The 26,071-nt window shown below is 67.7% G+C and overlaps 3 protein-coding genes across 3 annotated transcripts; 2 read left to right on the top strand and 1 right to left on the bottom strand.

The window, feature by feature from the left end:
* Positions 1 to 262: 262 nt before the first annotated feature.
* LOC129198984 (serine protease 53-like) lies at positions 263 to 14,926 on the top strand (the record flags this gene model as incomplete). The annotated part of the gene is given in 12 exon segments (XM_054808667.1): positions 263 to 411; positions 767 to 799; positions 1,325 to 1,493; positions 2,433 to 2,710; positions 3,630 to 3,796; positions 6,374 to 6,556; positions 6,558 to 6,594; positions 9,177 to 9,327; positions 10,999 to 11,228; positions 12,482 to 12,621; positions 14,367 to 14,385; positions 14,388 to 14,926. Coding segments are annotated over 12 exon segments (2,019 nt in total), but the record flags the coding sequence as incomplete, so codon positions are not given.
* A 347-nt stretch (positions 14,927 to 15,273) lies between these two features.
* Positions 15,274 to 25,705, bottom strand: LOC129198983 (uncharacterized). Its single transcript, XM_054808666.1, has 8 exons — positions 25,203 to 25,705; positions 25,028 to 25,087; positions 23,079 to 24,905; positions 20,432 to 21,987; positions 19,303 to 20,325; positions 18,916 to 19,153; positions 18,150 to 18,218; positions 15,274 to 17,997 (listed from the first exon to the last, which is right to left on the bottom strand). Exons 1-8 carry the CDS (start codon positions 25,225 to 25,227, stop codon positions 15,275 to 15,277), a joined length of 7,521 nt encoding a protein of 2,506 aa, XP_054664641.1. The 5' UTR covers positions 25,228 to 25,705; the 3' UTR covers position 15,274.
* ZNF668 (zinc finger protein 668) lies at positions 18,266 to 22,518 on the top strand. The gene is made up of 2 exons (XM_054808684.1): positions 18,266 to 18,345; positions 18,861 to 22,518. The coding sequence occupies exon 2, from the start codon at positions 18,866 to 18,868 to the stop codon at positions 22,346 to 22,348; it is 3,483 nt and encodes a 1,160-aa protein (XP_054664659.1). The 5' UTR covers positions 18,266 to 18,345; positions 18,861 to 18,865; the 3' UTR covers positions 22,349 to 22,518.
* Positions 25,706 to 26,071: the final 366 nt, after the last annotated feature.

Here is a 26,071-nt window from a genome sequence, read left to right as displayed (position 1 = left end):
GACCCCCCACGGACCCCCCCACAGACCCACAGGGATCCCCATGAACCCACAGGGACCCCCCACGGACCCCCCCACAGACCCCCAGAGACCCCCAGACCCACAGGGACCCCCCACGGACCCCCCCCCCACAGATCCTCCCAGACCCCCACAGACCCACAGGGATCCCCACGAACCCACAGGGACCCCCCCAGACCCCCCCGGGACCCCTCCCCAGACCCACAGGGACCCCCCCCCCCCAAACCCACGGTGACCCCCCCCCCAGACCCCCCCGGATCCCCCTCATTGCCCCCCCAGGGACTCCCAGGGAACCCCCCAGGGTCCTCCCCGGCGCGTCCACCATGGCCGCACACGCCTCGACACGCCTCGACACGCCTCGACACGCCGCCGCCCTCCTGCTCCTGCTTCTGGCCCGTGAGTTGGGGGGGGGACGACACGGGGGGGGGGGGGACCCAGGCGTCCGTGGGGTTGGGTTGGGTGGGGGGACGGGACACCCCGGTGGCAGAAGGGCCCCGGACGTGCGTGCGTATCCCCCCAAAACTCGCCTCGGGGTGGGGGGACCCAGGCGTCCGGGTGCGGCACCGCGCCCCACTCGACCGGTCGTACCGGAAACGCCGAGGTCACAACCCCCAAAAATGAGCCCGGACGCCTGGGGTCCCCCCGAGGCGGAGGGTGGGGACACGGGGACACGACACCCACTCCTGGCTCCCTGGGGTGGGGGGGTCCCGCGCTCTGACCCCCCCCCGCCCCCCATTTTCCCCCTCCGCAGATGCTGAAATTTCGAGTGGGGAGACTCCTGCAGGTGAGATATATGCAAATGAGCCTCTGCATATTCATGAGCGACCCCTCCCCCCCTCATTTTGGGGGGGGCCCCAGGCATTTTGGGGTGCCCTCCCCACCCCACCCCCCCCAGCACCCAGGGGACCCAGGCATCCAGGGTGGGGGGGGGGCGGGGGGTGGACGCACTGGGGGGGGGGACGGACACCCAAGTGTCTGGGGGGGGGGGGTGTGGTGTTGACGACCCAGGAATTTGGGGGGGCCCCCAGCATCCGGGGGTGCACCCACACATCCGGACCCCACTTCCCCCCCCACCCAGCGCTGTCGCAACCCCCTTCCCGCACGCTGTCGCAACAACCCCCCCCCACCCCCTTCCTCCTCCTCCTCCTCCTCCTCTTCCCTGGGGGCCGGTTGAAATCCGGGGGGGTGCGGGGAGGGACGAGGGTACGACAACAAACCCAGGTACCCCAAAACTTGTGGGGTGGGGGAGACCCCGGGAATCCGGGTAGGGGGTCCCAGGCACCCCGGGGCTGATGGGTGCCGGGCGCAGCCCCCGAATGCGGGCGTCAGCGGGAGCTGGGCCGCGTGGTGGGGGGCACGGCCGCGCGCCCCGGGGAGTGGCCCTGGCAGGTCAGCCTCCAGCTGCGGGGGGAGCACTTCTGCGGGGGCACCCTCGTCACCCCCCAGTGGGTGCTCTCGGCCGCCCACTGCTTCCAGGGGTGAGTCCCGGGAAATGGGGGGCGGTGGGGGTGACCGGGGCGGGAGGGTGGTTCTGGAGTGGGACCTTCCTTGGGGACCCACCCCCCCACACACACCCCGTTCTGTTAGGGCACCCGGAAATCCGCTGGGCTGCCCAGAGCTTCTTTGGGCCACCTAGAACCCCGTTGGGCCACCTAGATCCCCCCTGGGCCACCCAGATCCCCTTTAGGACCCCTTGAACCCCGTTGGGCCACCTAGAACCCCGTTGGGCCACCTAGATCCCCCCTGGGCCACCCAGATCCCCTTTAGGACCCCTTGAACCCCGTTGGGCCACCTAGAACCCCGTTGGGCCACCTAGATCCCCCCTGGGCCACCCAGATCCCCTTTAGGACCCCTTGAACCCCGTTGGGCCACCTAGATCCCCCCTGGGCCACCCAGATCCCCTTTAGGACCCCTTGAACCCCGTTGGGCCACCTAGAACCCCGTTGGGCCACCTAGATCCCCCCTGGGCCACCCAGATCCCCTTTAGGACCCCTTGAACCCCGTTGGGCCACCTAGAACCCCGTTGGGCCACCTATATCCTCACCAGGCCTCCCAGAACCCCTTTGGGCCCCCTTGATCCTTGTTGGGCCACCTAGAACCCCCCCATTGGTCCTCCCAGAACCCTTTTGGGCCCAGCTAGATCTCCACTGCACCACCTAGATCCATTTTGGGGCACCCATGACCGGGGTGGGGGCACCCATGACCAGGGTGGGGGCACCCGTGACCCATTGGGACCACCCGGATCCCCTTGGGGCACCTAGAACCTGATTGGGGTACCTAAGACCACGGTTGAGGCACCCATCCCCAGGGTTGGGCCACCTAGAACCTGGTTGGGCCACCTTGAGCCGAGTCGGGGCACCCGTGGCCGGGCTTGGGGCACCCAGAGGGGACGGGGTGACGGTGGTGCCACCCCCCAGGCCCAACGGGAGCCGGGCAGAGCCCACAGCCTGGCGGGCGGTGGTGGGCCGGCTGCGGCTGCAGGAGACGGGTGGCCAGGAGAGGACGGTGGTGGAAGTGGTGGTCCACGAGGGCTACCGACGGGTGGAAGGGGGCCACGACCTGGCGCTGGCCCGCCTGGAGTCCCCCGTCACCCTCGGGCCCCGCGTGGGGACCATCTGCCTGCCCAAGGCCGGCCACCCCTTTGCCTTCGGCACCCCGTGCTGGATCACCGGATGGGGCCACGTGGCTGAGAATGGTGAGGGGGGGACCTCTGGGGCTGGGGGGCGGGTGCCCCATGGAGGTGGGGCTCCTTGGGTGGGTCGTGTCATCTAGGGTCCCCATGATGGTGGGTCTCCATGGAGGTGGGCCCTCATGGACATGAGTTTCCATGGACGTGGGTCTTCATGGTGATGGATCTCCATGGTGGTGGGTCCTCATCATCTGGGTCTTCGTGGTGGTGGGTCTCCATGGCCATGAGCCTCCATGGATGTGGGTCCCCATGGAGGTGGTTCTCCATGGGGTGGGTCCTCATCATCTGGGTCTCCACAGTGGCAGGTCCCTGTAGTGGTGGGTCCCCAAGGAGGTGGGTCCCCATGGAGATGGGTCTTCATGGTGGTGGGTCTCCACGGGATGAGTCCTCTGGGTCCCCATGGAGGTGGGTCCCCATGATGACGTCTCCCCATGGAGGAATCTCCCCATGGTGGGCCTCCATCGCCCGTGTCCCCATGGTGGTGGGTCCCCATGATGATGTCTCCCCATGTTGACATCTCCCCATGGAGGTATCTCCCCATGGTGGGCCTCCATCGCCTGTGTCCCCATGGAGGTGGGTCCCCATGATGACATCTCCCCATGGTGTCATCTCCCCATGGTGGGCCTCCATCGCCTGTGTCCCCATGGTGGTGGGTCCCCATGATGACGTCTCCCCATGGTGTCATCTCCCCATGGTGGGCCTCCATCGCCCGTGTCCCCATGGTGGTGGGTCCCCATGATGACGTCTCCCCATGGTGTCATCTCCCCATGGTGGGCCTCCATCGCCTGTGTCCCCATGGTGGTGGGTCCCCATGATGACGTCTCCCCATGGTGTCATCTCCCCATGGTGGGCCTCCATCGCCCGTGTCCCCATGGCGGTGGTGGCTCCCCGTGGTGACGTGTCCCCCCCGCCGCGGGGTGGGCAGTGTCCCTGCCGGTGGGGTCCCCCCTGCAGAAGGTGGCCCTGGACCTGCTGAGCCCCCCGACCTGCAACTGCCTCTACTCCAACCTGCGGCGCCGGGAGCTGGCACGGCCGGCACGGCCCGGCATGGTCTGCGCCGGGGGGCAGGAGGGCGGCCGCGGCGCCTGCCAGGTGGGGGGGTGTGGGGGGTGTAGGGGCTATAGGGGGTATGGGGGGTATGGGGGGTGTAGGGGCTATAGGGGGGGTATGGGGGGGCTATAGGGGGCTATAGGGGGTATAGGGGGGCTATAGGGGGTATGGGGGGGCTATAGGGGGTATGGGGGGTATGGGGGGCTATAGGGGGGCTATAGGAGGTATGGGGGGCGATGGGGGGGTATAGGGGGTATGGGGGGCTATAGGGGGTATGGGGGGCTATAGGGGGGTATAGGGGGTATGGGGGGCTATAGGGGGGCTATAGGGGGGCTATAGGGGGGCTATAGGGGGTATGGGGTGCTATAGGGGGGCTATAGGGGGTATGGGGGGCTATAGGGGGGCTATAGGGGGTATGGGGGGCTATAGGGGGGCTATAGGGGGTATGGGGGGCTATAGGGGGGTATAGGGGGTATGGGGGGCTATAGGGGGTATGGGGGGCTATAGGGGGCTATAGGGGGTATGGGGTGCTATAGGGGGGCTATAGGGGGTATGGTGGGCTACAGGGGGGGTATAGGGAGATACGGGGGGTATAGGGGGGCTATAGGGGGATATGGGGACTATAGGGGCTATGGGGGGGCTATAGGGGGTGTATGGGGGCTATAGGGGGCTATAGGGGGTATAGAGGGTATGGGGGGGTAGGGGGGTTTATAGGGGGGTGCATGGGGGGCTATAGGGGGGTGTATAGGGGGCTGTATGGGGGGACTATGGAGGGGTATGGGGGGGCTACGGGGGGTGTATAGGGGCTATGGGGGGTATAGGGGGCCTATAGAGGGGCTATGGGGGGCTATAGGGGGCATATATGGGGCTATGGGGGGCTGTAGGGGTCTATAGGGGGCTGCAGAGGCTACAGAGGGGCTCTAGGGGGGATATATGGGGCTGGGGGGGGTCTATAGGGGATCTGTGGGGTCTATAGGGGCCTTGAGAGGGTCTAGGGGGGTTATGGGGGGAATATAGGGGGCTATGGGGGGGCCATAGGGGTCTATAGGGCGCTATAGGGGGGCTATAAGGGTCTATAGGGGGCTGTAGGGAGTGTATAGGGGGGCTATAGGGGGCCATAGGGGGGGTATGGGAGCTATAGGGGGCTATGGGGGGCCATGGGAGCTATAAGGGGCCATAGGGGGTGTATAGGGGGCTATAGGGGGGCTATGGGGGGCCATGGGAGCTATAGGGGGCCATAGGGGTCTATAGAGGGGCTATAGGGGGCCATAGGGGGTGTATAGGGGGGCTATAGGGGGCCATAGGGGGCTATAGGGGGGCTATAGGGGGCCATAGGGGGGTGTATAGGGGGCTATAGGGGGGCTATGGGGGCCATAGGGTTCTATAGGGGCCATAGGGGTCTATAGGGTTCTATAGGGGACCATAGGGGTCTATAGGGGGTCTATAGGGGCTATAGGGGGCCATAGGGGCTATAGGGTTCTATAGGGGGCCATAGGGGTCTATAGAGGGGCTATAGGAGGCCATAGGGGCTATAGGGTTCTATAGGGGGCCATAGGGGCTATAGGGTTCTATAGGGGGGCTATAGGGTTCTATAGGGGGCCATAGGGGTCTATAGGGTTCTATAGGGGGCCATAGGGATCTATAGGGGGCTATAGGGGCTATAGGGTTCTATAGGGGCCATAGGGGCCTATAGGGTTCTATAGGGGGCTATAGGGGCTATAGGGTTCTATAGGGGCCATAGGGGTCTATAGGGTTCTATAGGGGGCTATAGGGGCTATAGGGTTCTATAGGGGCCATAGGGATCTATAGGGGGCTATAGGGGCTATAGGGGCTATAGGGTTCTATAGGGGTCTATAGGGTTCTATAGGGGGCTATAGGGGCTATAGGGTTCTATAGGGGCCATAGGGGTCTATAGGGGGCTATAGGGTTCTATAGGGGCCATAGGGGTCTATAGGGGTCTATAGGGGGCTATAGGGGCTATAGGGTTCTATAGGGGCCATAGGGGTCTATAGGGGCTATAGGGGCTATAGGGTTCTATAGGGGCCATAGGGGTCTATAGGGGGCTATAGGGGGCTATAGGGGCTATAGGGTTCTATAGGGGCCATAGGGGTCTATAGGGGCTATAGGGGCTATAGGGTTCTATAGGGGCCATAGGGGTCTATAGGGGTCTATAGGGGCTATAGGGGCTATAGGGTTCTATAGGGGCCATAGGGGTCTATAGGGGTCTATAGGGTTCTATAGGGGCCATAGGGGTCTATAGGGTTCTATAGGGGGCTATAGGGGCTATAGGGGTCTATAGGGGCCATAGGGGTCTATAGGGGTCTATAGGGGGCTATAGGGGCTATAGGGTTCTATAGGGGCCATAGGGGTCTATAGGGTTCTATAGGGGCCATAGGGGTCTATAGGGGGCTATAGGGGGCTATAGGGGGCTATAGGGGCTATAGGGGCCATAGGGGTCTATAGGGTTCTATAGGGGGCTATAGGGGCTATAGGGTTCTATAGGGGCCATAGGGGCTATAGGGGCTATAGGGGCTATAGGGGGCTATAGGGGGCTATAGGGGTCTATAGGGGTCTATAGGGGCCACAGGGCCCCGCGCTGAGCCCCGCCCCCCCCCCCAGGCAGACTCGGGGGGCCCGCTGGCCTGCGGTGGCCCGGGGGGGCGCTGGGTGCAGGCCGGGGTGCTGAGCTTCGCCGTGGGCTGCGCCCGCCCCAACGGGCCAGTGCTGGCCACCGGGCTGGCGGCCCACGCCGGGTGGCTGGGGAGACGGCTGCCCCCCACTGCCTTCGCCCCCCTGGGGACGCCCCCCCCCCCCCGGCCTGGAGGACGGCAAGTGCCTGGGTGAGTGGGGGGGGGCACCCCGAAACCTGGGGACCCCCAGTGTGTGTGGGGGGGGCACCCCTAAACCCCTGAGCACCCCATAACCCCTGGGGACGTCAATGTAGGGGGGGGCACCCCTAAACCTGGGGGCTCCCAATGTATGGGGGGGGCACCCCATAACCCCTGGGGACCCCCAATGTATGGGGGGGGCACCCCTAAACCTGGAGACCCCCATAACCCCTGGGGATGTCAATGTAGGGGGGGCACCCCTAAACCTGGGGGCTCCCAATGTATGGGGGGGGCACCCCATAACCCCTGGGGACCCCCAATGTATGGGGGGGGCACCCCTAAACCCCTGAGCACCCCATAACCCCTGGGGATGTCAATGTAGGGGGGGCACCCCGAAACCTGGGGACCCCCAATGTATGGGGGGGGCACCCCTAAACCCCTGAGCACCCCATAACCCCTGGGGACGTCAATGTAGGGGGGGGCACCCCTAAACCTGGGGGCTCCCAATGTATGGGGGGGGGGCACCCCGAAACCTGGGGACCCCCAGTGTATGGGGGGGGCAACCCCTAAACCCCTGAGCACCCCATAACCCCTGGGGACGTCAATGTATGGGGGGGCACCCCTAAACCTGGGGGCTCCCAGTGTATGGGGGGGGCACCCCGAAACCTGGGGGCTCCCAGTGTATGGGGGGGGCACCCCGAAACCTGGGGACCCCCAGTGTATGGGGGGGGCACCCCTAAACCCCTGAGCACCCCATAACCCCTGGGGATGTCAATGTAGGGGGGGCACCCCTAAACCTGGGGACCCCCATAACCCCTGGGGATGTCAATGTAGGGGGGGGCACCCCGAAACCTGGGGACCCCCAGTGTATGGGGGGGGGCACCCCTAAACCCCTGAGCACCCCATAACCCCTGGGGACGTCAATGTAGGGGTGGGGGGCACCCCGAAACCTGGGGACCCCCAGTGTGTGGGGGGGGGGCACCCCTAAACCCCTGAGCACCCCATAACCCCTGGGGACGTCAATGTATGGGGGGGCACCCCGAAACCTGGGGACCCCCAGTGTATGGGGGGGGGGGGCAACCCCTAAACCCCTGAGCACCCCATAACCCCTGGGGATGTCAATGTAGGGGGGGCACCCCGAAACCTGGGGACCCCCAGTGTATGGGGGGGGGGGCAACCCCTAAACCCCTGAGCACCCCATAACCCCTGGGGATGTCAATGTAGGGGGGGCACCCCGAAACCTGGGGACCCCCAATGTATGGGGGGGGCACCCCTAAACCCCTGAGCACCCCATAACCCCTGGGGACGTCAATGTAGGGGGGGGCACCCCTAAACCTGGGGGCTCCCAATGTATGGGGGGGGGGCACCCCGAAACCTGGGGACCCCCAGTGTATGGGGGGGGCAACCCCTAAACCCCTGAGCACCCCATAACCCCTGGGGACGTCAATGTATGGGGGGGCACCCCTAAACCTGGGGGCTCCCAGTGTATGGGGGGGGCACCCCGAAACCTGGGGGCTCCCAGTGTATGGGGGGGGCACCCCGAAACCTGGGGACCCCCAGTGTATGGGGGGGGCACCCCTAAACCCCTGAGCACCCCATAACCCCTGGGGATGTCAATGTAGGGGTGGGGGGCACCCCGAAACCTGGGGACCCCCATAACCCCTGGGGATGTCAATGTAGGGGGGGGCACCCCGAAACCTGGGGACCCCCAGTGTATGGGGGGGGGCACCCCTAAACCCCTGAGCACCCCATAACCCCTGGGGACGTCAATGTAGGGGTGGGGGGCACCCCGAAACCTGGGGACCCCCAGTGTGTGGGGGGGGGGCACCCCTAAACCCCTGAGCACCCCATAACCCCTGGGGACGTCAATGTATGGGGGGGCACCCCTAAACCTGGGGACCCCCAATGTGTGTGGGGGGGGCACCCCTAAACCCCTGAGCACCCCATAACCCCTGGGGACGTCAATGTATGGGGGGGCACCCCAAAACCTGGGGACCCCCAGTGTATGGGGGGGGGGCACCCCTAAACCCCTGAGCACCCCATAACCCCTGGGGATGTCAATGTAGGGGTGGGCACCCCGAAACCTGGGGGCTCCCAATGTATGGGGGGGGGCACCCCGAAACCTGGGGACCCCCAGTGTATGGGGGGGGCACCCCTAAACCCCTGAGCACCCCATAACCCCTGGGGACATCAATGTATGGGGGGGCACCCCTAAACCTGGGGACCCCCAATGTATGGGGGGGGCACCCCTAAACCCCTGAGCACCCCATAACCCCTGGGGATGTCAATGTAGGGGGGGCACCCCTAAACCTGGGGACCCCCAATGTATGGGGGGGGCACCCCTAAACCTGGGGACCCCCATAACCCCTGGGGATGTCAATGTAGGGGGGGGCACCCCGAAACCTGGGGACCCCCAGTGTATGGGGGGGGGCACCCCTAAACCCCGGGGTCTGCGGGGGGGAAAACAGCTCTAAACCCTGGGGACCCCGACAGACCTGGGGGGGGGGGGGGTGTCGGAGGGGTTGGGGGACCCCCCCCCCCATACGGGGACCCCAGCCCTGACACCCCCCCCCTCCCCCGTTGCCCCCCCAAAGGCTGCGGGATGCAGGGGGGGCCCCCCCTGACCCCCCCCCCCGGCCCCTCCTGGCCCTGGGCCGTCAGCCTGCGCCTGGGGGGGCGGCACCGCTGCGGGGGGGCGCTGGTGGCCGAGGCCTGGGTGCTGACAGCCGCCCACTGCTTCATCGGGTGAGTGGGGGCACCCCCAAACCCCCCCGGAACCCCAAACCCTCCCCCGGGAACTCCCCAACCCCCCCCGGAACCCCAAACCCCCCCAGAACCCCCCAAAACGCCCTGGGAATCCCGAAACACCCAGGCACCCCAACCCCCCCCCCCCCTCCCCGTGCCCCACAGCGACCCCACCCCCCCCCCCCAGCACCCCAAACCCCCCTGGGGCACCCCCAAACCCCCCCAGCACCCCAACCCTCCCCGTGCCCCATAGTGACCCCCCCCCAGCACCCCAAACCACCCCCCAGCACCCTAAAACCCCTCGGGCACCCCCAAACCCCCCCAGCACCCCCAAACCCCCCCGTGCCCCACAGCGATGCCCCCCAGCACCCCCAAACCACCCCAGCACCCCAACCCTCCCCCCTCCGGGAACCCCCAACCCCCCCTCGGGCACCCCCAAACCCCTCCAGCACCCCAAACCCCCCGTGCCCCACAGCGATGCCCCCCCAGCACCCCAAACCTCCCCAGCACCCCAACCCCCCCCCCCTCCGGGAACCCCCAACCCCCCCAGCACCCTAACCCCCCCTCGGGCACCCCCAAACCCCCCCAGCACCCCAAACCCCCCGTGCCCCACAGCGATGCCCCCCCAGCACCCCCAAACCACCCCAGCACCCCAACCCCCCCTCGGGCACCCCCAAACCCTCCCAGCACCCCCAAACCCCCCCAGCACCCCAAACCCTCCCAGCACCCCCAAACCCCCCTGTACCCCCCCCCGACCCCCCCTTGGGCACCCCAACCCCCCCCCCAGCACCCCAAACCCTCCCAGCACCCCACCCCCCCCTTGGGCACCCCCAACCCCCCCCCAGCACCCCCTAACCCCCCCAGCACCCCAAACCCTCCCAGCACCCCCAAACCCCCCCGTACCCCCCAGCGACCCTCCCAGCACCCCAAACCCCCCTTGGGCACCCCCAAACCCCCCCCCAGCACCCCCAAACCCCCCCAGCACCCCAACCCCCCCCCTTGGGCACCCCCAACCCCCCCCCAGCACCCCAACCCCCCCAGCACCCCAAACCCTCCCAGCACCCCAAGCCCCCCTTGGGCATCCCCAAACCCCCCCCAGCACCCCAACCCCCCCAGCACCCCAACCCCCCCCCTTGGGCACCCCCAACCCCCCCCCCCAGCACCCCCTAACCCTCCCAGCACCCCAAACCCTCCCAGCACCCCAAGCCCCCCTTGGGCATCCCCAAACCCCCCCCAGCACCCCAAACCCCCCCAGCACCCCAACCCCCCCCAGCAGCCCAAACCCTCCCAGCACCCCCAAACCCCCTCGTACCCCCCAGTGACCCCCCCAGCACCCCAAACCCCCCTTGGGCACCCCCAACCCCCCCCCCAGCACCCCAAACCCTCCCAGCACCCCAAACACCCCGTGCCCCACAGCGATGCCCCCCCAGCACCCCCAAACCCCCCCTTGGGCACCCCCAACCCCCCCCCAGCACCCCCAACCCCCCCCAGCACCCCCAAACCCCCCAGCGACCCCCCCAGCACCCCAGGTGTCTGTGTTGGGGAGGGGGAGGGGGGTCCCCATCTCTCCCAGGGGCACGGGGGGGGGGGGGGGTGTCCATGTCGTGTCCCCACCCCCCCCCCCCCCCCCCCGTGGGGTCCCCGCGGGGTGACGCCGGTTTTGGGGCGCAGGCAGCAGGACCCCGAGGCCTGGGAGGCGGCGGTGGGGGGGGCGCAGCGGAAGGGCGCCCGGCTGCACCTGCACGGGGCCTACGTGGGGCCGGGGGGGGGCCGGGACCTGGCGCTGCTGCGCGTGGAGCCCCCCCTGCCCCCCGGCCCCGCCCTGCGCCCCCTCTGCCTGCCCTACGGCCAGCACCGCCCCCCCCCCGGCACCCGCTGCTGGGCGCTGCTGGGCGCCAACGGTCAGTGCTGCTCTTCATCATCATCGTCATCGTCATCGGCGTCATCGGCCTGGGGGGCTGCGTCATCCCGGGGGTCCCCGTTGTCCTTGGGGTCCCCATCCCTGGGGTTCTCATCTTCCTTGGGGTTCCCATCCCTGGGGTCCTCCTCATCCTCATTGTCCTGGTGTCCCCATTGTCCTGGTGTCCTCATTGTCCTGGTGTCCCCATCCCTGGTGTTCCCATCCCTGGTGTCCTCATCTTCCTTGGCGTCCTCATCCCTGGTGTTCCCAACCCTGGGGTCCCCATCTTCCCTGGTGTCCTCCTCATCCTGGGGTCCTCATCCCTGGGGTTCCCATCCCTGGGGTCCTCATCCTCATTGTCCTGGTGTCCCCATTGTCCTGGTGTCCTCATTGTCCTGGTGTTCCCATCCCTGGGGTCTTCATCTTCCTTGGGGTTCTCATCCCTGGTGTCCTCCTTGTCCTCATTGTCCTGGTGTCCCCATTGTCCTGGTGTTCTCATTGTCCTTGTGTCCCCATCCCTGGGGTCCTCATTGTCCTTGGTGTCCTCATCCCTGGGGTCCCCATCTTCCCTGGGGTCCCCATCCCTGGTGTCCTCATCTTCCTTGGGGTTCCCATCTTCCCTGGTGTTCCCAACCCTGGGGTCCCCATCCCTGGTGTCATCTTCCTTGGGGTCCTCATCATCCTGGGGTCCCCATCTTCCCTGGGGTCCCCATCCCTGGTGTCCTCATTGTCCTGGTGTCCCCATCCCTGGTGTCCTCATCTTCCTTGGGGTTCCCATCCCTGGGGTCCCCATTGTCCTTGGGGTCCCCATCTTCCCTGGGGTCCCCATCCCTGGTGTCCTCATTGTCCTGGTGTCCCCATCCCTGGTGTCCTCATCTTCCTTGGGGTTCCCATCCCTGGGGTCCCCATTGTCCTTGGGGTCCCCATCTTCCCTGGTGTCCCCATCCCTGGTGTCCTCATTGTCCTGGTGTTCTCATTGTCCTGGTGTCCCCATCCCTGGGGTCCCCATTGTCCTTGGGGTCCCCATCCCTGGGGTCCCCATCCCTGGTGTCCTCATCTTCCTTGGGGTTCCCATCCCTGGTGTCCCCATCTTCCCTGGTGTCCTCATCATCCTGGGGTCCCCATCCCTGGGGTCCTCCTTGTCCTCATTGTCCTGGTGTCCCCACCCCTGGTGTCCCCATTGTCGTGGTGTCCCCCCACCCCTGGTGCCCCCCCAGTGTCCCCGCCCCGATGACGTCCCCGTGTCCCCCCCAGGCTCGTCCATCCCTGAGGAGCTGGTCAGCGTGGAGGTGACGATCTCCGAGTCCTGCGGGAACGTCGGGGACGACGTGGGGGACGCGTCCCCCCCCGACACCTTCTGCATCACCGTCCCCGAGGGCACCCGCGCCTGCCAGGTCAGCGGGGACGGGGGGGACCCCCACGTCCCTTCCGGGGTCCCCACGTCCCTATTGGGATCCCCGTGTCCTTCCTGGGGTCCTTTGTGGGGTCCCCAGGTCCCTTTTGGGGGTCCCCACGTCCCTTCTGGGGTCCCCACGTCCCTATTGGGGTCCCCGTGTCCTTCCTGGGGTCCTTTGTGGGGTCCCCACGTCTCTTTTGGGGGTCCCAGGTCCCTTTTGGGGGTCCCCACATCCCTTTTGGGGTCCCCGTGTCCTTCCTGGGGTCCTTTGTGGGGTCCCCAGGTCCCTTTTGGGGGTCCCCATGTCTCTTTTGGGGTCCCCATGTCCCTTTTGGGGTCCCTTTTGGGGTCCCCGTGTCCTTCCTGGGGTCCTTTGTGGGGTCCCCACGTCCCTTTTGGGGGTCCCCACATCCCTTTTGGGGTCCCCGTGTCCTTCCTGGGGTCCTTTGTGGGGTCCCCACGTCCCTTTTGGGGGTCCCCAGGTCCCTTTTGGGGTCCCCGTGTCCTTCCTGGGGTCCTTTGTGGGGTCCCCAGGTCCCTTTTGGGGGTCCCTACATCCCTTTTGGGGTCCCCATGTCCTTCCTGGGGTCCTTTGTGGGGTCCCCATGTCCCTTTTGGGGGTCCCACGTCCCTTTTGGGGTCCCCGTGTCCTTCCTGGGGTCCTTTGTGGGGTCCCCAGGTCCCTTTTGGGGGTCCCCACGTCCCTTCTGGGGTCCCCACGTCCCTATTGGGGTCCCCGTGTCCTTCCTGGGGTCCTTTGTGGGGTCCCCACGTCTCTTTTGGGGGTCCCCACATCCCTTTTGGGGTCCCCGTGTCCTTCCTGGGGTCCTTTGTGGGGTCCCCACGTCCCTTTTGGGGGTCCCCAGGTCCCTTTTGGGGTCCCCGTGTCCTTCCTGGGGTCCTTTGTGGGGTCCCCAGGTCCCTTTTGGGGGTCCCTACATCCCTTTTGGGGTCCCCATGTCCTTCCTGGGGTCCTTTGTGGGGTCCCCATGTCCCTTTTGGGGGTCCCAGGTCCCTTTTGGGGTCCCCGTGTCCTTCCTGGGGTCCTTTGTGGGGTCCCCATGTCCCTTTTGGGGGTCCCAGGTCCCTTTTGGGGGTCCCCACGTCCCTTTTGGGGTCCCCGTGTCCTTCCTGGGGTCCTTGTGGGGGTCCCCACGTCCCTTGTGGGGGTCCCCACGTCCCTTTTGGGGTCCCCACGTCCCTTTTGGGGTCCCTGTGTCCTTCCTGGGGTCCTTTGTGGGGTCCCCACATCCTTCCTGGGGTCCCTTTTGGGGTTCCGTGTCCCTCTTGGGGTCCCCGTCTTCTTCTTGGGGTCCCTTGTGGGGTCCCCGGGTCCCTTTTTGGGGGTCCCACGTCCCTTTTGGGGTCCTTGGAGCCATTTGGGGGGGGGGGGAGGCTTGGGGTGTTTGGGGGGCTCCCAGGGGTCCTTTTGGGGGGATTTTGGGGTTCCTGGGTCCCTTTTGGGGTTCAGGGGTCCCTTTTGGTTGATTTTGGGGTTCCTGGGTCCTTTTGGGGTGGCTTTTGGGGGATTTTGGGGTTCCTGGGTCCCTTTTGGGGTTCAGGGGCCCCTTTTGGTTGATTTTGGGGTTCCTGGGTCCTTTTGGGGTGGCTTTTGGGGGATTTTGGGGTTCCCGGGTCCCTTCTGGGTGTGGCTCTCAGGATTCCTTTTAGGGGGTTCCTTTCGGGGGGGGGGGGGGGCTGTTTATTTTGGGGTGTCCCCGCTCTGACCGGGCCACCCCGCAGCCGGACGGAGGGTCCCCCGTTGCCTGCGAGGAACGGGGGGTCTGGTTCCTGGCGGGGACGGCCAGCGTGGGGGGCTGCGTCCAAGGGGGGCCCCCCCTTTTCACCGCCGCCCCCCACTACGAACGCTGGGTCGCCGGCATCACCCGCGAAGCCTATTTCGCCGAGACCCCCCCGGACCCCCGCGAGGAGGAGGAGGAGGAGGAAGAGCCCCCCAAAACCTCCGAGAACCCCAACGTTCGGGGGGATCCCGAACCCACGGAGGATCCGGGGTTCCTGGAGCGCCCCGAAACCTCCGAGACCCCCGACATCGGGGAACAACCGGAGAGCGCGGGGACGCCCCCCCCCACGGGGGACCCCGATATGTGGAGGCAAGTCCAGATGCCCGAGGACCCCGACATCTGGGGGGACCCCAAATCCTGGGAGGACCCCGGTGTCCAGGAGGTCTCCGGCGAGGCCTGACACCCCCCCCCCCCAACTTTTGGGGGGGACGCGCACGCACCCCCCCCCCCCCCCCCCCCCCCGGAGCAATAAAGCAGTGGTGGTCTGCAGTGTCCCCCGACTCTTCCTGGGGGGTCCCGACCCCGTTTGTGGCACGCGTGGGGGGTCCCCAGCCCCATTTTGGGGGTCCCCAGCTCCCATCAGGGCACATTTGGGGGTCCCCACCCCCGTTTTGGAGGTCCCCAGCCCCCATCAAGGAACACTCGGGGGTCCCCACCCCTGTTTTGGGGGTTCCCAGCCCCACTCAGGGCACAGTCGGGGGTCCCCACCCCCGTTTTGGGGGTCCCCAGCTCCCATCAGGGAACACTCGGGGGTCCCCACCCCCGTTTTGGGGGTCCTCAGCCCCGTTTCGGGGTCACGCCCCACAGAAAACCAAAATCCACCCCAAACCGCTCCAAAACAACCCAAATTTAATCACGGGGAGGGAAACGGGGTGCCCCCCCCCCCCCCCGCAACCCCCCAACCCCGTCACCCTTCGGCCTCGGCGCTCCCGGGGGAGCGGTGGCGGGGGGGGGGGGCCGGGCCCCCCGGCGCTGCCCCCCGACCGCGTGCGTGGGGTGACACCGCGCCGGTTCCGGGGGTCGGGGGGTCCGGGAGGACTTGGTGGCCGTCCGATGGTTCGGGGGGGCGCGGGACGGCGGCGGGGGGGACTCCAACACCGTCACCGCCGCGGCCGGGGAGGACTCGCACCCCGGTTCTCGCGGGTTGGGGTGTACCGGGGACGCCCCCGGCGCCGATAACGCCGTCCGGGGTGACGGGGAGGATTCCGACACCGTCACCGGGGTGTTCAGCTGACCCGGAGGCACCTGTAACGCCAACAACGCGGTTTGGGGTGTCGAGGGGGACCCCAACGCCGTCTCCATCGCGTCCAGGTGTCCCACAGACCCCTCCGCCGCCTGTAACGTGGTCGGCGGTGCCAGGGAGTCCTCCAACACCGTCTCCATCGCGTCCGGGTGTCCCATAGACCCCTCAGCCGCCTGTGACACGGTCGGTGGTGCCGGGGAGGACCCCAACACCGTCTCCATCGCGTCTGGGTGTCCCGGAGGTCCCTCCTCCGCCTGTAACGTTGCCGGCGGTGCCAAAGAGTCCTCCAACACCGTCTCCATCGTGTTTAGGTGTCCAGGAGGTCCCTCCTCCGCCTGTAACCTTGCCGGCGGTGCCAAAGAGTCCTCCAACACCATCTCCATCCCATCCGGGTGTCCTATAGACACCTCTGCCGCCCGTAACGCGGTTGGCAGCGCTGGCGAGCCCTCCGACGCCGCCTCCACGGCATCCGGCTGTGCGGGCGGCCCCTCGTCCGCCTGTAGGTCACAGGCGGCGGGGGGGTGCAGGCGCTGGTGGCCCAGGAGCTGCCGGCGCAGGCGGAAAGCCTTGGGGCAGAGCCCGCAGCGGTGCCGGCGGCGCTCGGCGTGGGTGCGCCGATGGTTCTTGAGGGCCATCAGGTTGTAGAAAGCCTTGTGACAGGCGGCGCAGCGGAACAGGCCGGTGGTGTGGGTCTGCCGGTGGTTGACCAGGCTGCCGGCGTGCTTGTAGCTGCGGCCGCACACCTCGCAGCGGAAAGGCCGCGCCGCCGCCCGTCGCCTCTCCTTCTCCTCCTCCTCCTCCTCCTCCTTGCCGGCACAGGCGTCGCACGCCGGTTCCCCTCCCGGCGTTGCCGGCGGTGCCGACGGTCCCGCCTTGCAGCGGGGGTGGTTGCGGAGGTGGTTGCGGTAGGCGGCGAGGTTGGGGTAGCGGCGGGCGCAGACGGCGCAGGGGAAGACGCCGGTCTGGTGGGTTTGCCGGTGGTTGACCAGGCTGCCGCCGTGGCGGTACGTCTTCCCGCAGACGCTACAGGCGTAGGGTCGCCGCTCGCCGCCGGCTACGTCAGCCAGCGCGGCCGCCTCCTCGGCGCGGTGGCTCCGGCTGTGCTCCCGCAGGCTGTCCAGGTCGGCAAAGGGTTGCCCGCAGTAACCGCAGATGTGCCACAACTCGTCGCCCGACGCCTCCCCCCAACACCCCTCCGGCACCGGCACCGGCGTCGCCGGCACCGCCGCGTGTTCCTGCCGGTGGTGCCGCGCCAGGTCGGCCTCGCCGGGAAAGATGCCGCCGCACAGGCTGCAGAGGAAGGGCCGCTCTTCTTCCTCCTCCTCCTCTTCCTCCTCCCCCGCAACACCCCGCGGCCGCCTGTGCCGCCGGAAATGCGCCTGTAGCGCCGGGAGGCCGCCGAACTCCTTGGGGCACAGCGAGCACTGGTAGATTCCCGCCGGCGGTGGCGGCGGCAGCGCGGCGCAGCCGTTGCGGCGGTGGTGGTGATGGTGACGCCGGCGCCGGTGTCCCCGCAGGTGTCCCTTCAGCGCGCCCAGGTTGGAGAAGCGTTTGGCGCAGAGGCTACAGCCGAAATCGCCTGTCTGGTGCGTCTGCTTGTGGTTGATCAGGCTGCCCGAGTGCCGGTAGGTCTTCCCGCACACCTCGCACCGGTACACCCGCTCGGCGGCTGTCGCGGCGTCGGTCACGCGGCGCGGGGCGGACCACCGTCCCCGGCGGTGCCCCCGGGTGTGCGTGCGCAGCGCCATCAGGTTGGGGAAGTGTTTGGGGCAGAGGGAACAGGCGAAGACGCCGGTGCGGTGCGTGTGCCGGTGGTTGGCCAGGCTACCCCGGTGCCGGTACCGCCGACCGCACTCCCCGCAACCGTACAGTCGTCCCGTCGACGCCGTCGCCGATGATGCCGATGCCGCCTCGTCGCCGTCCCGCGCCCGTCCGTCCGCCTGCGCGCGGCGGTGTGCGCGGCGGTGGCTGTTGAGGGCGGCGAGGTTGTAGAGCTGTTTGCCGCAGGCGCCGCAGCCGTAGACGCCGGTTTGGTGGCTCCGGCGGTGGTTGACCAGGCTCCCCGCGTGCCGGTAGCTCCTCCCGCACTCCCCGCACCGGTAACGGCGTTCGCCCACCGACGATGACACCGATGACGCCGACGATGACACCGATGATGACGCCGACGACGCTGCCGGCGCGCACAGGCGCTCGGGGGACGGTGCCGGTGCCGCCGCCATGGTGGTGACGGTGACACGGGACACCCCCCCTCCCCCTCCAAGCCCCAACCCCCACTTTTTTTTGGGGGGGGGGGTGTCTCTCGGCGTCCCACAATGCACCGGGCTCCACACTACGGGGGGGGGGGGGTGAGGGACAAAGAGTTAAATTTTTGGGGAGGGGGCCGACCCCAAAACCTCACAGTTTCCCCCCAAAACGTGGGGACCCCCCCACCTCCCCCAAACCTGGGGGGGTCCCGGCCCCTCCCCTCCCCCCACCACGCACCGGCACCTCCTTTTGTTGCGGGGAGACCGGAAGTGACCGCTGGGCCCCGCCCCTTCCGCTTCCTCCCCCCTGCCCGGAAGCCACGCCCCTCCCCCTCTGTCTCGCCGCGGGAGGCCCCGCCCCTCCCCCGCTTCCGCCCCGCCCCCCCCGCGGTCCTAGCGCCCGCCGCGCCGCGCCCGGAGCGGAGCCCCCCCAGGTAAGAACGGGGCCCCCCCTCCCCCACCCCCCCACCCCCCCACCCCCAACTCGGGGGCATCGCGCCCCCCACCCCCACCCCCCACCGCCCCGCACCCCCTTCCCATGGTGCATTGCAGCCCCCTCCCCCCCCCCCCCGCATTGCACCCCCCCTTCCCGGGCTGCATCGAGCCCCCCCCCCCCAATTGCACGGACCCCCCCCAAATTGCAAACGCACCCCCCCGGGCGGGGGGGGGAGGGGCGCATTGCACCCCGGGCCGCATTGCAACACCCCCACCCCCCCCATTGCACCCCCCCTTTCCCGTGGTGCATTGCACGCCCCTCCCCCCACCCGTGCCGCCATCTCGCGGGGGGGGGGGGGAGGGAATGGGGGTGACGTGCCCCACCCCCCCCCCCCCCCCCCCCCCCGGGTGCAAAACCGGGTGAAATGGTGGGAAATCGGTGGAAAATGGGGTTGGGGAGGGGGAGGGGGGGATGAGTGCCACCCCCTCCCCCAACGTGGTGGTGTGTCTGCAGGGGCCATGGAGGAGCAGCAGGAGGGTCCGGGTGGGGACGTCTGTGGTGGTGGCACCCATGGCCGTTGTCATGATGGCACCCGTGGGGACGTCTGTGGTGGCACCCGTGGCCGTGGCTGCGGTGGCACCCGTGGGGAAGTCCAAGATGATGCCCTCGATGATACCCCCGGGGACATCAGCAGTGACGCCCACGGCAACATCCGAGGTGACACCCATGGAGACGTCAACAATGACACCCATGGAGACCTCAACGATGACACCCATGGAGACGTCAACAATGACACCCATGGGGACCTCAACGATGACACCCGTGAGACCCCCCGAGGCGACACCCACAAAGACCCCCAAGATGACACCCAAGAAGACCTCCAAGACGTCTCCCCCGGGGACGCCCCTGCCCCGCCCGCCTACGTCAAGTCAGGGAACCGCTACAAGTGTCCCACCTGCGCCACCACCTTTCCCACCCCGCCCCGGGCCCTGCGCCACGCCCAGACGCACGTGTCCACCCCGTCTGGAAGTGGCACCAGGTCTAGAGGTGCCACCGCCACCAGGTCCAGAGGTGCCACCGCCATGACGGACGTGTCCACCACCTCCGGAGGTGCCACCACCAGATCCAGAAGTGCCACCACAACCAGGTCGAGAGGTGTCGCTGCCACGACGGCTGCACCTACCAGCCCCATAGGTGCCACTGCCACCAGGTCCAGAGGTGCCACCTCCACCAGGTCCAGAGGTGCCGCCGCCATGACGGATGTCTCTGAAACATCTGGAGATACCACCACCACGATGGACGTCTCCAAAGAATCCGGGGGTGCCACCACCATGATGGATACGTCCACCACTTCTGTGGGTACCACCACCAGGTCCAGAGGTGCCGCCACCACCAGGTCCAGAGGTGCCACAGCCACCACAAGGACCAGAGGTGCCACCAGCACCGCTTCTGGAGGCGTTGCCACCACAACGGATGCACCCAAAGCATCCGGAGATTCCACCACCGCCACATCTGGAGATGCCACCACCATGGTGGACACGTCCAAAACAGCTGGAGGTGCCACCACCACAAGGTCCAGAGGTGCCACCACCACCAGGTCCAGAGGTGCCACCGCCACGAGGGCTGCATCGAAAGCATCTGGAGATCCCACCGCTACGACAGCCACGTCCAAAGCATCCGGAGGTGCCACCGCCACCGTCCCTGGCAACGCCACCACCACCACGGACACATCCGAAGCACCCGGAGACGCCACCACCAGCACATCCGGCGGTGCTGGTGCTGCGGTTGATGCACCCAAAGCACCCGGAGATGCCACCACCACCACCACCAAATCTGCATCTGAAGCATCTGGAGATGCCACCGCCACCACCACGTCCTCATCCAAAGCATCCGGAGGTGCCACCGCCGCCACGGACGCCCCCTGCTCCGCCTGCCCCCGTCCCGCTCCCCCCTTCCCCTGCGCCGCCTGCCCCAAGTCCTACGGCACCCTCTCCAAGCTGACCATCCACCAACGCGCCCACACCGGCGAACGTCCCTTCTCCTGCCCCGATTGCCACAAATCCTTCGCCGACCCTTCGGTCTACCGTAAACACCGTCGCGGTCACGCCGGGCTTCGTCCCCACCGCTGCGGCGCCTGCCCCAAAGCCTACGCCGAACGCAAGGACCTCCGCAACCACCAACGCAGCCACACGGGCGAGCGGCCCTTCCTCTGCGCCGAGTGCGGCAAGAGCTTCGGCCGTTCCTCCTCGCTCGCCTGCCACCAGCGCATCCACGCTCCCCGCAAGCCCTACGCCTGCGGGACCTGTGGGAAGTCCTTCACCCAGCTCTCCTCCTTCCAGAGCCACCAGCGCGTCCACACCGGGGAACGTCCCTACCTCTGTCCCCAGTGCGGGCGGATGTTCTCCGACCCCTCCAGCTACCGCCGGCACCAACGCGCCCACCAAGGCGTGAAACCTTACGTCTGCGGGGAATGCGGCAAAGCTTTCCGGCAGCCGGCGGATCTGGCGGTGCATCGGCGGACCCATACGGGCGAGCGGCCGTGGCGGTGCGGGGAGTGCGGCAAAGCTTTCGTGGCCTCCTGGGACCTCAAGCGGCACCGGTTGACCCACACGGGCGAGCGGCCCTGGCGGTGCGGGGAGTGCGGGAAGGGTTTCGGGGAGCGGGCGGCGCTGGGCAAGCACCGGCGGACGCACTCCGGCGAGAGGCCCTACGCCTGCGGGCGCTGCGGGAAGGGCTTCGGGGGAGCCTCGGGGCTGCGCAAACACGAGAGGACGCATGGGAAGCGGGAGGCGGAAAGCGGGGACAACATGGCCGCCAGCGGGCGGGCGGACGTGGCCGCTGGGGCTGGCCTCAACATGGTCGCTGGCCTCAATATGGCCACCGGACCTGGCCTCGGTATTGCTGGAGGTGGCCAGGGCGTGGCCACCAGACTTGGCCATGACGTGGCAGCTGGAGCTGGCCACACTATGGCTGCCAGAGTTGGCCCTGGCATGGCCGCCGGCACTGGGCATGACATGGGTGGTCAACCTGGCCACATTATGGCCACCGGGATTGGCCATGGTATGGCTGTGGGCACTGGGCATGATGTGGGTGGTCAACCTGGCCACATTATGGCCACCGGGATCGGCCATGGCATGGCTACCGGTGCTGGACATGACATTGGTGGTCAACCTGGCCACGGTATGGCCACCGGTGTTGGCCATGGCATGGCTACCGGTGCTGGACATGACATGGGTGGTCAACCTGGCCACGGTACGGCCACCGGCATCGGCCATGGCATGGCTGCTGGTGCTGGACATGACATGGGTGGTCAACCTGGGCACACCATGGCTGCCAGTGTTGGCCATGACATGGCTGCTGGCATTGGGCATGACGTATGCGCCCAACCTGGCCACAAAGTGGCTGCCGGAGCTGGCCACAATATGACCACCGGACTTGGCCATGACATGGCCAACAGAGCTGGCCACACCATGGCTGCCCAAGCTGGCCATGAGATAGCCGCCTCTACTGGGCGGGACGTGGGTTCTCAGGCTGGTCACGACGTGGCCGCTGGACTCGGCCACAGCATGGCCACTGGAGCAGGGCCCGTCGTGGCCGCCGGAGGAGCCGTGGGCTGCGGTGGCCTCAACGTGGCTGACGCCTGCGGAGGCCCCAACATGGCTGCCCCCAACATGGCCGCCACCATAGGAACCCCCAACATGGCCACCACCAACATGGCCACCCCCAGTGGAAGCCCCGACATGGCCGCCCACAACATGGCCGCCCCCATTGGAGAACCCAAAATGGCCGCCCCCATAGGAGCCCCGGGGGGGTACCCAGCTTCCGGGGGCGTGGCCCCGCTCGACCCCGCCTCCCCGGAGCCCCGCCCCTTCGCCTGCCCCCTCTGCCCCAAGCGCTTCGGGGCCCGGGCGGGGCTGCGCAAGCACCAGCGTCGTCATGGCCCCTCCCCCTCCCCGCAGGCCCCGCCCACCCCGGGCCCCGCCTCTGCCGGGACGGCTTAGCCACGCCCCCTCGCTGGGTCACACCCCTTTTGCCGCCGGGGGGGGCGTGGTCTCTCCAGCCCCTCCCATACCAGGAAAGGGGCGGGGCTCCTTGGGGGCGGTTCCTCGCGTGGCCACGCCCCTTTCTCCTCCTAATTGAGCATTAACGGGAAATAAACGGGCGAGTCAGCATCTCTGTCTCCGTCTCTCTGTGACACCCATTGGGTGAGGACCCCCCCAGGCCACGCCCACCGGGCGGGATCTCCCCCAGGCAGCGACCAATCTCCACTTCCGGGGTTTCACCACCTTTATTTATGGCCCCTCCCACCCAGCTCCCAGCCAATGGCAGTAGAGCGCTCCCACAGCTCGGCCAATCGTGTGAAATGGCCCGCCCCTTCCTCCCTCCCCCCCCAATCCTCCCGCTGCCCGGCCAATGGCTGTGCAGGATCTGGGCCAATCCCCTGTCAGTATTCCCCCCCCCGCCCCAGCTATTGCCCAATCCCGTGTCGGTCCCACCCCACCCCCTCATTCACAGCCAATCCCACATCAGTCCCACCCCCTGCTCTCAGCCAATCCCATTTCAACGTCCCCCCCTCCCCTCAGCCAATCCCCTCCCAGCATCCCCACTCTCATCCAATCCCGCCTCAGTCCTGCCCCTTGTTCTCAGGCCAATCCCGCCCCAGCCACACCCACCCCTCAGCCAATGGCATCGCAGGGCAGTGGTGGTGGGCGTGTCCATCCCCACCCTCTCAGGGGTCCAGCACCTCGGGGTGCTCCTCCATGGGGTGCCCCACCTTGGGGTGCTCCATCATGGGGTGCTCCTCCATGGGGTTCCTGGTCTTGGGGTGCTCTTCCATGGGGTGCCCCACCTCGGGGTGCTCCACCTTGGGGTTCCTGGTCTTTGGGTGCTCCTCCATGGTCTCCAACCCTTGGTGCACCCCAAGGTTCCCGGGTTTTGGGTGCCCCTTCGACATCTCCAGACCGTGGGACACCCCAAGTCTCTTGGGTTTTGGGTGCTCCTCCATCATCTCTAAACCTTGGTGCACCCCAAGTCCTGTGGTCTTTGGGCGCTCCTCCAACGTCTCCAGACCATGGGGCACCCCAAGTCTCTTGGTCTTTGGGTGCTTCTCCATCACCTCTAAGCTCGGGTGAGCCTCCAGCATCTCCAAATGTGGGTGCTCTTCAAGTCTCATGGTCTTTGGGTGCTCCTTCAACATCTCCAAGACTGGTTGACCCTCCAACGTGTCTACACATGGTTGCATCCCAACCGTCTCGGTCTTTGGGTGCCCCTCCAACACCTCCAAGCCTGGTTGACCCTCCAACATCTCCATACTTGGTTGAACCTCCAACATCTTGGTCTTTGGGTGCCCCTCCAATGCCTCCAAGCCTGGTTGACCCTCCAACGTGTCCGCACATGGTTGAACCTCCAACGTCTCCACACTCATCCTCCCCTGCGCCGCCCCGTGGGCCTCCTCCAGGTGCACCCGCTCGTGGGTGATGAGGTTGGAACTCTGGCTGAAGCGCCGGCCGCAACGGGCGCAGCCGTAGGGCCGTTCGCCGGTGTGGGTCCGCCGGTGCTGCTCCAGGTGGGCGCTGCGGACGAAAGCCCGCCCGCACTCGCCGCAGCCGTAGGGTTTCTCGCCGGTGTGGATGCGCTGGTGCCGCACCAGGGTGGAGCTCATGCCGAAGGCTTTGCCGCACTCGCCGCAGCGGTAAGGTCGTTCGCCGGCGTGCGTCCGCCGGTGCAGGGCGAGGTTGGAACGGAGGGCGAAGGCTTGGCCGCACTCGCCGCAGGCGAAGGGTCGTTCCTCCCCGTGCGCCCGTTGGTGCCGCGCCAGCGCCGAGCGTAGCCCGAAGGCTCGCCCGCACTCCCCGCAGCGGTGCGGCTGCAAGCCCAGGTGCAACCGCCGGTGCTTGGCCAAGGTGGCCCCGTGACCAAAGCGTTTGCCGCACTCGCCGCAGGCGAAGGGTTTCTCGCCGCTGTGGCTGCGCTGGTGCTGGATGAGCTCCGAGCTTTGGACGAAGCCTTTGCCGCACTCGCCGCAGCGGAAGGGTTTCTCGCCGCCGTGGGTCTTGCCGTGCTTGAGGAGGTTGGCGCGTTGGGCGAAGCTTTTGCCGCATTGGCCGCAACGGTAGGGTCGCTCACCGGAGTGGCTGGCTTGGTGTTGGAGGAGATCGGAGCTACGGTAAAACGCTTTCCGGCATTGACCGCAGGCGTAGGGTCGCTCGCCGGCGTGGGCGCGCTGGTGTTTCACCAGGTTGGTGCTTTGGCTGAAGGCTTTGCCGCATTCGGCGCAGGCGTAAGGGCGCTCGCCGGTGTGGGTGCGTCGGTGCTGGGCCAGGTTGGAGCTCCAACCGAAAGCTTTGCCGCAGTCGCTGCATTTGTAGGGGCGTTCGCCGGTGTGGGTCCGGAGGTGCTGGGCCAGGTGGGAGCGTTGGGCGAAACGTTTACCGCATTCGCCGCAGGCGTTGGGCCGTTCGCCAGTGTGGCTGCGCCGGTGACGCTCCAGCTTCGACCATTGACCGAAGGCTTTGCCGCACTCGCTGCAGATGTAGGGCCGGCCGGCGGGGGCTCCGGCTGCACCGGGAAAAGTGGGGGTGCGGGGATGGGGGGAAGGCGTCAGGGACCCCAAGGGATGGCGGGGGGGTCACCGTCTACCCTGTCCCGGCGTGGGTCGAGGGGTCCCCCGGGGTTCTCACCTGCAGCCGGCTCCTTGGGGGTGTCCTCAGCGGCTCCGGTGGGGGCGTCCATGGGGCGGCCTGGGGTGGGGGGGGGACACACGCGCTTGTCAGGGGGGCTGGGGGGCGGCCAGGTGCCCCCCGGTAGGTGGGAGTTGGGGGGTCAGGGGATCCGGGTGTCCGGCCCCCAACTTACCTGAGGGGCTGGCGCTGGCCTGCATCGGCGTGGGGTGTGGGGCGGGCTGCGGCCCACCCGGGCTGTGGGGCCCACTCGGGGGGTGTGGGGCAGGGTGGGACCCCCTGGGAGCTGTGGGGTGATGTGGGGCCTGGATCCCTGGGTCCCACCCGGGGGTTGTGGGTCGCTGTGGGGCCCACTCAGGCTGTGGGGCCTTCTCCAGGGGTGTGGGGTGATGTGGGGCCCGGTCCCCTGGGTCCCACCCGGGGGTTGTGGGTCGCTGTGGGGCCCACTCGGGCTGTGGGGCCTACTCCAGGGGTGTGGGGCCCACCCGGGGGGGGGGGGGATGTGGGGGGTGATGCGGGGCCCGGACCCCTGGGTCCCACTGGGGGTTGTGGGTCGCTGTGGGGCCCACCCGGGGGGTGTGGGGTGATGTGGGGCCCACCCGCGGCTGTGGGGTGCGGGGGGCTCCTGCCGCCCCCCAACCTGCTGGGCCGCGGGAGCGGGGAGAAGGGGCGTGTCCGGCGGCCAAGCCCCGCCCACTGTGACGCCACTTCCTTTAACCATCTCCTCCCCCAGCCCCAGCAATGCCCGCCCAATAGCAAAGCCCGCCCCATAGCAACGCCCACCCCATAGCAACGCCCACCCCGTAGCAACGCCTGCCCAATAGCAACGCCCGCCCCATAGCAACGCCCGCCCCATAGCAACGCCCGCCCCCTAGCAACACCCGTCCATAGCAACGCCCGCCCCATAGCAACGCCCGCCCCCTAGCGACGCCCGCCTATCAGCAACTCCGCCCCATAGCAACAGCGAGGTGAAGGAAAGGGGGCGTGGCGCTCTAAACCACGGCGCTGATTGGGCGGTGGGAGCGGAGGGCGTGGCCCGAGGGA

Source organism: Grus americana, chromosome 39, assembly GCF_028858705.1.
Source record: "Grus americana isolate bGruAme1 chromosome 39, bGruAme1.mat, whole genome shotgun sequence".
Classification (NCBI taxonomy): Eukaryota; Metazoa; Chordata; class Aves; order Gruiformes; family Gruidae; genus Grus; species Grus americana.
Note: the sequence above shows the minus strand (reverse complement) of the source record. Positions and strands in the feature narration are given on the sequence as shown.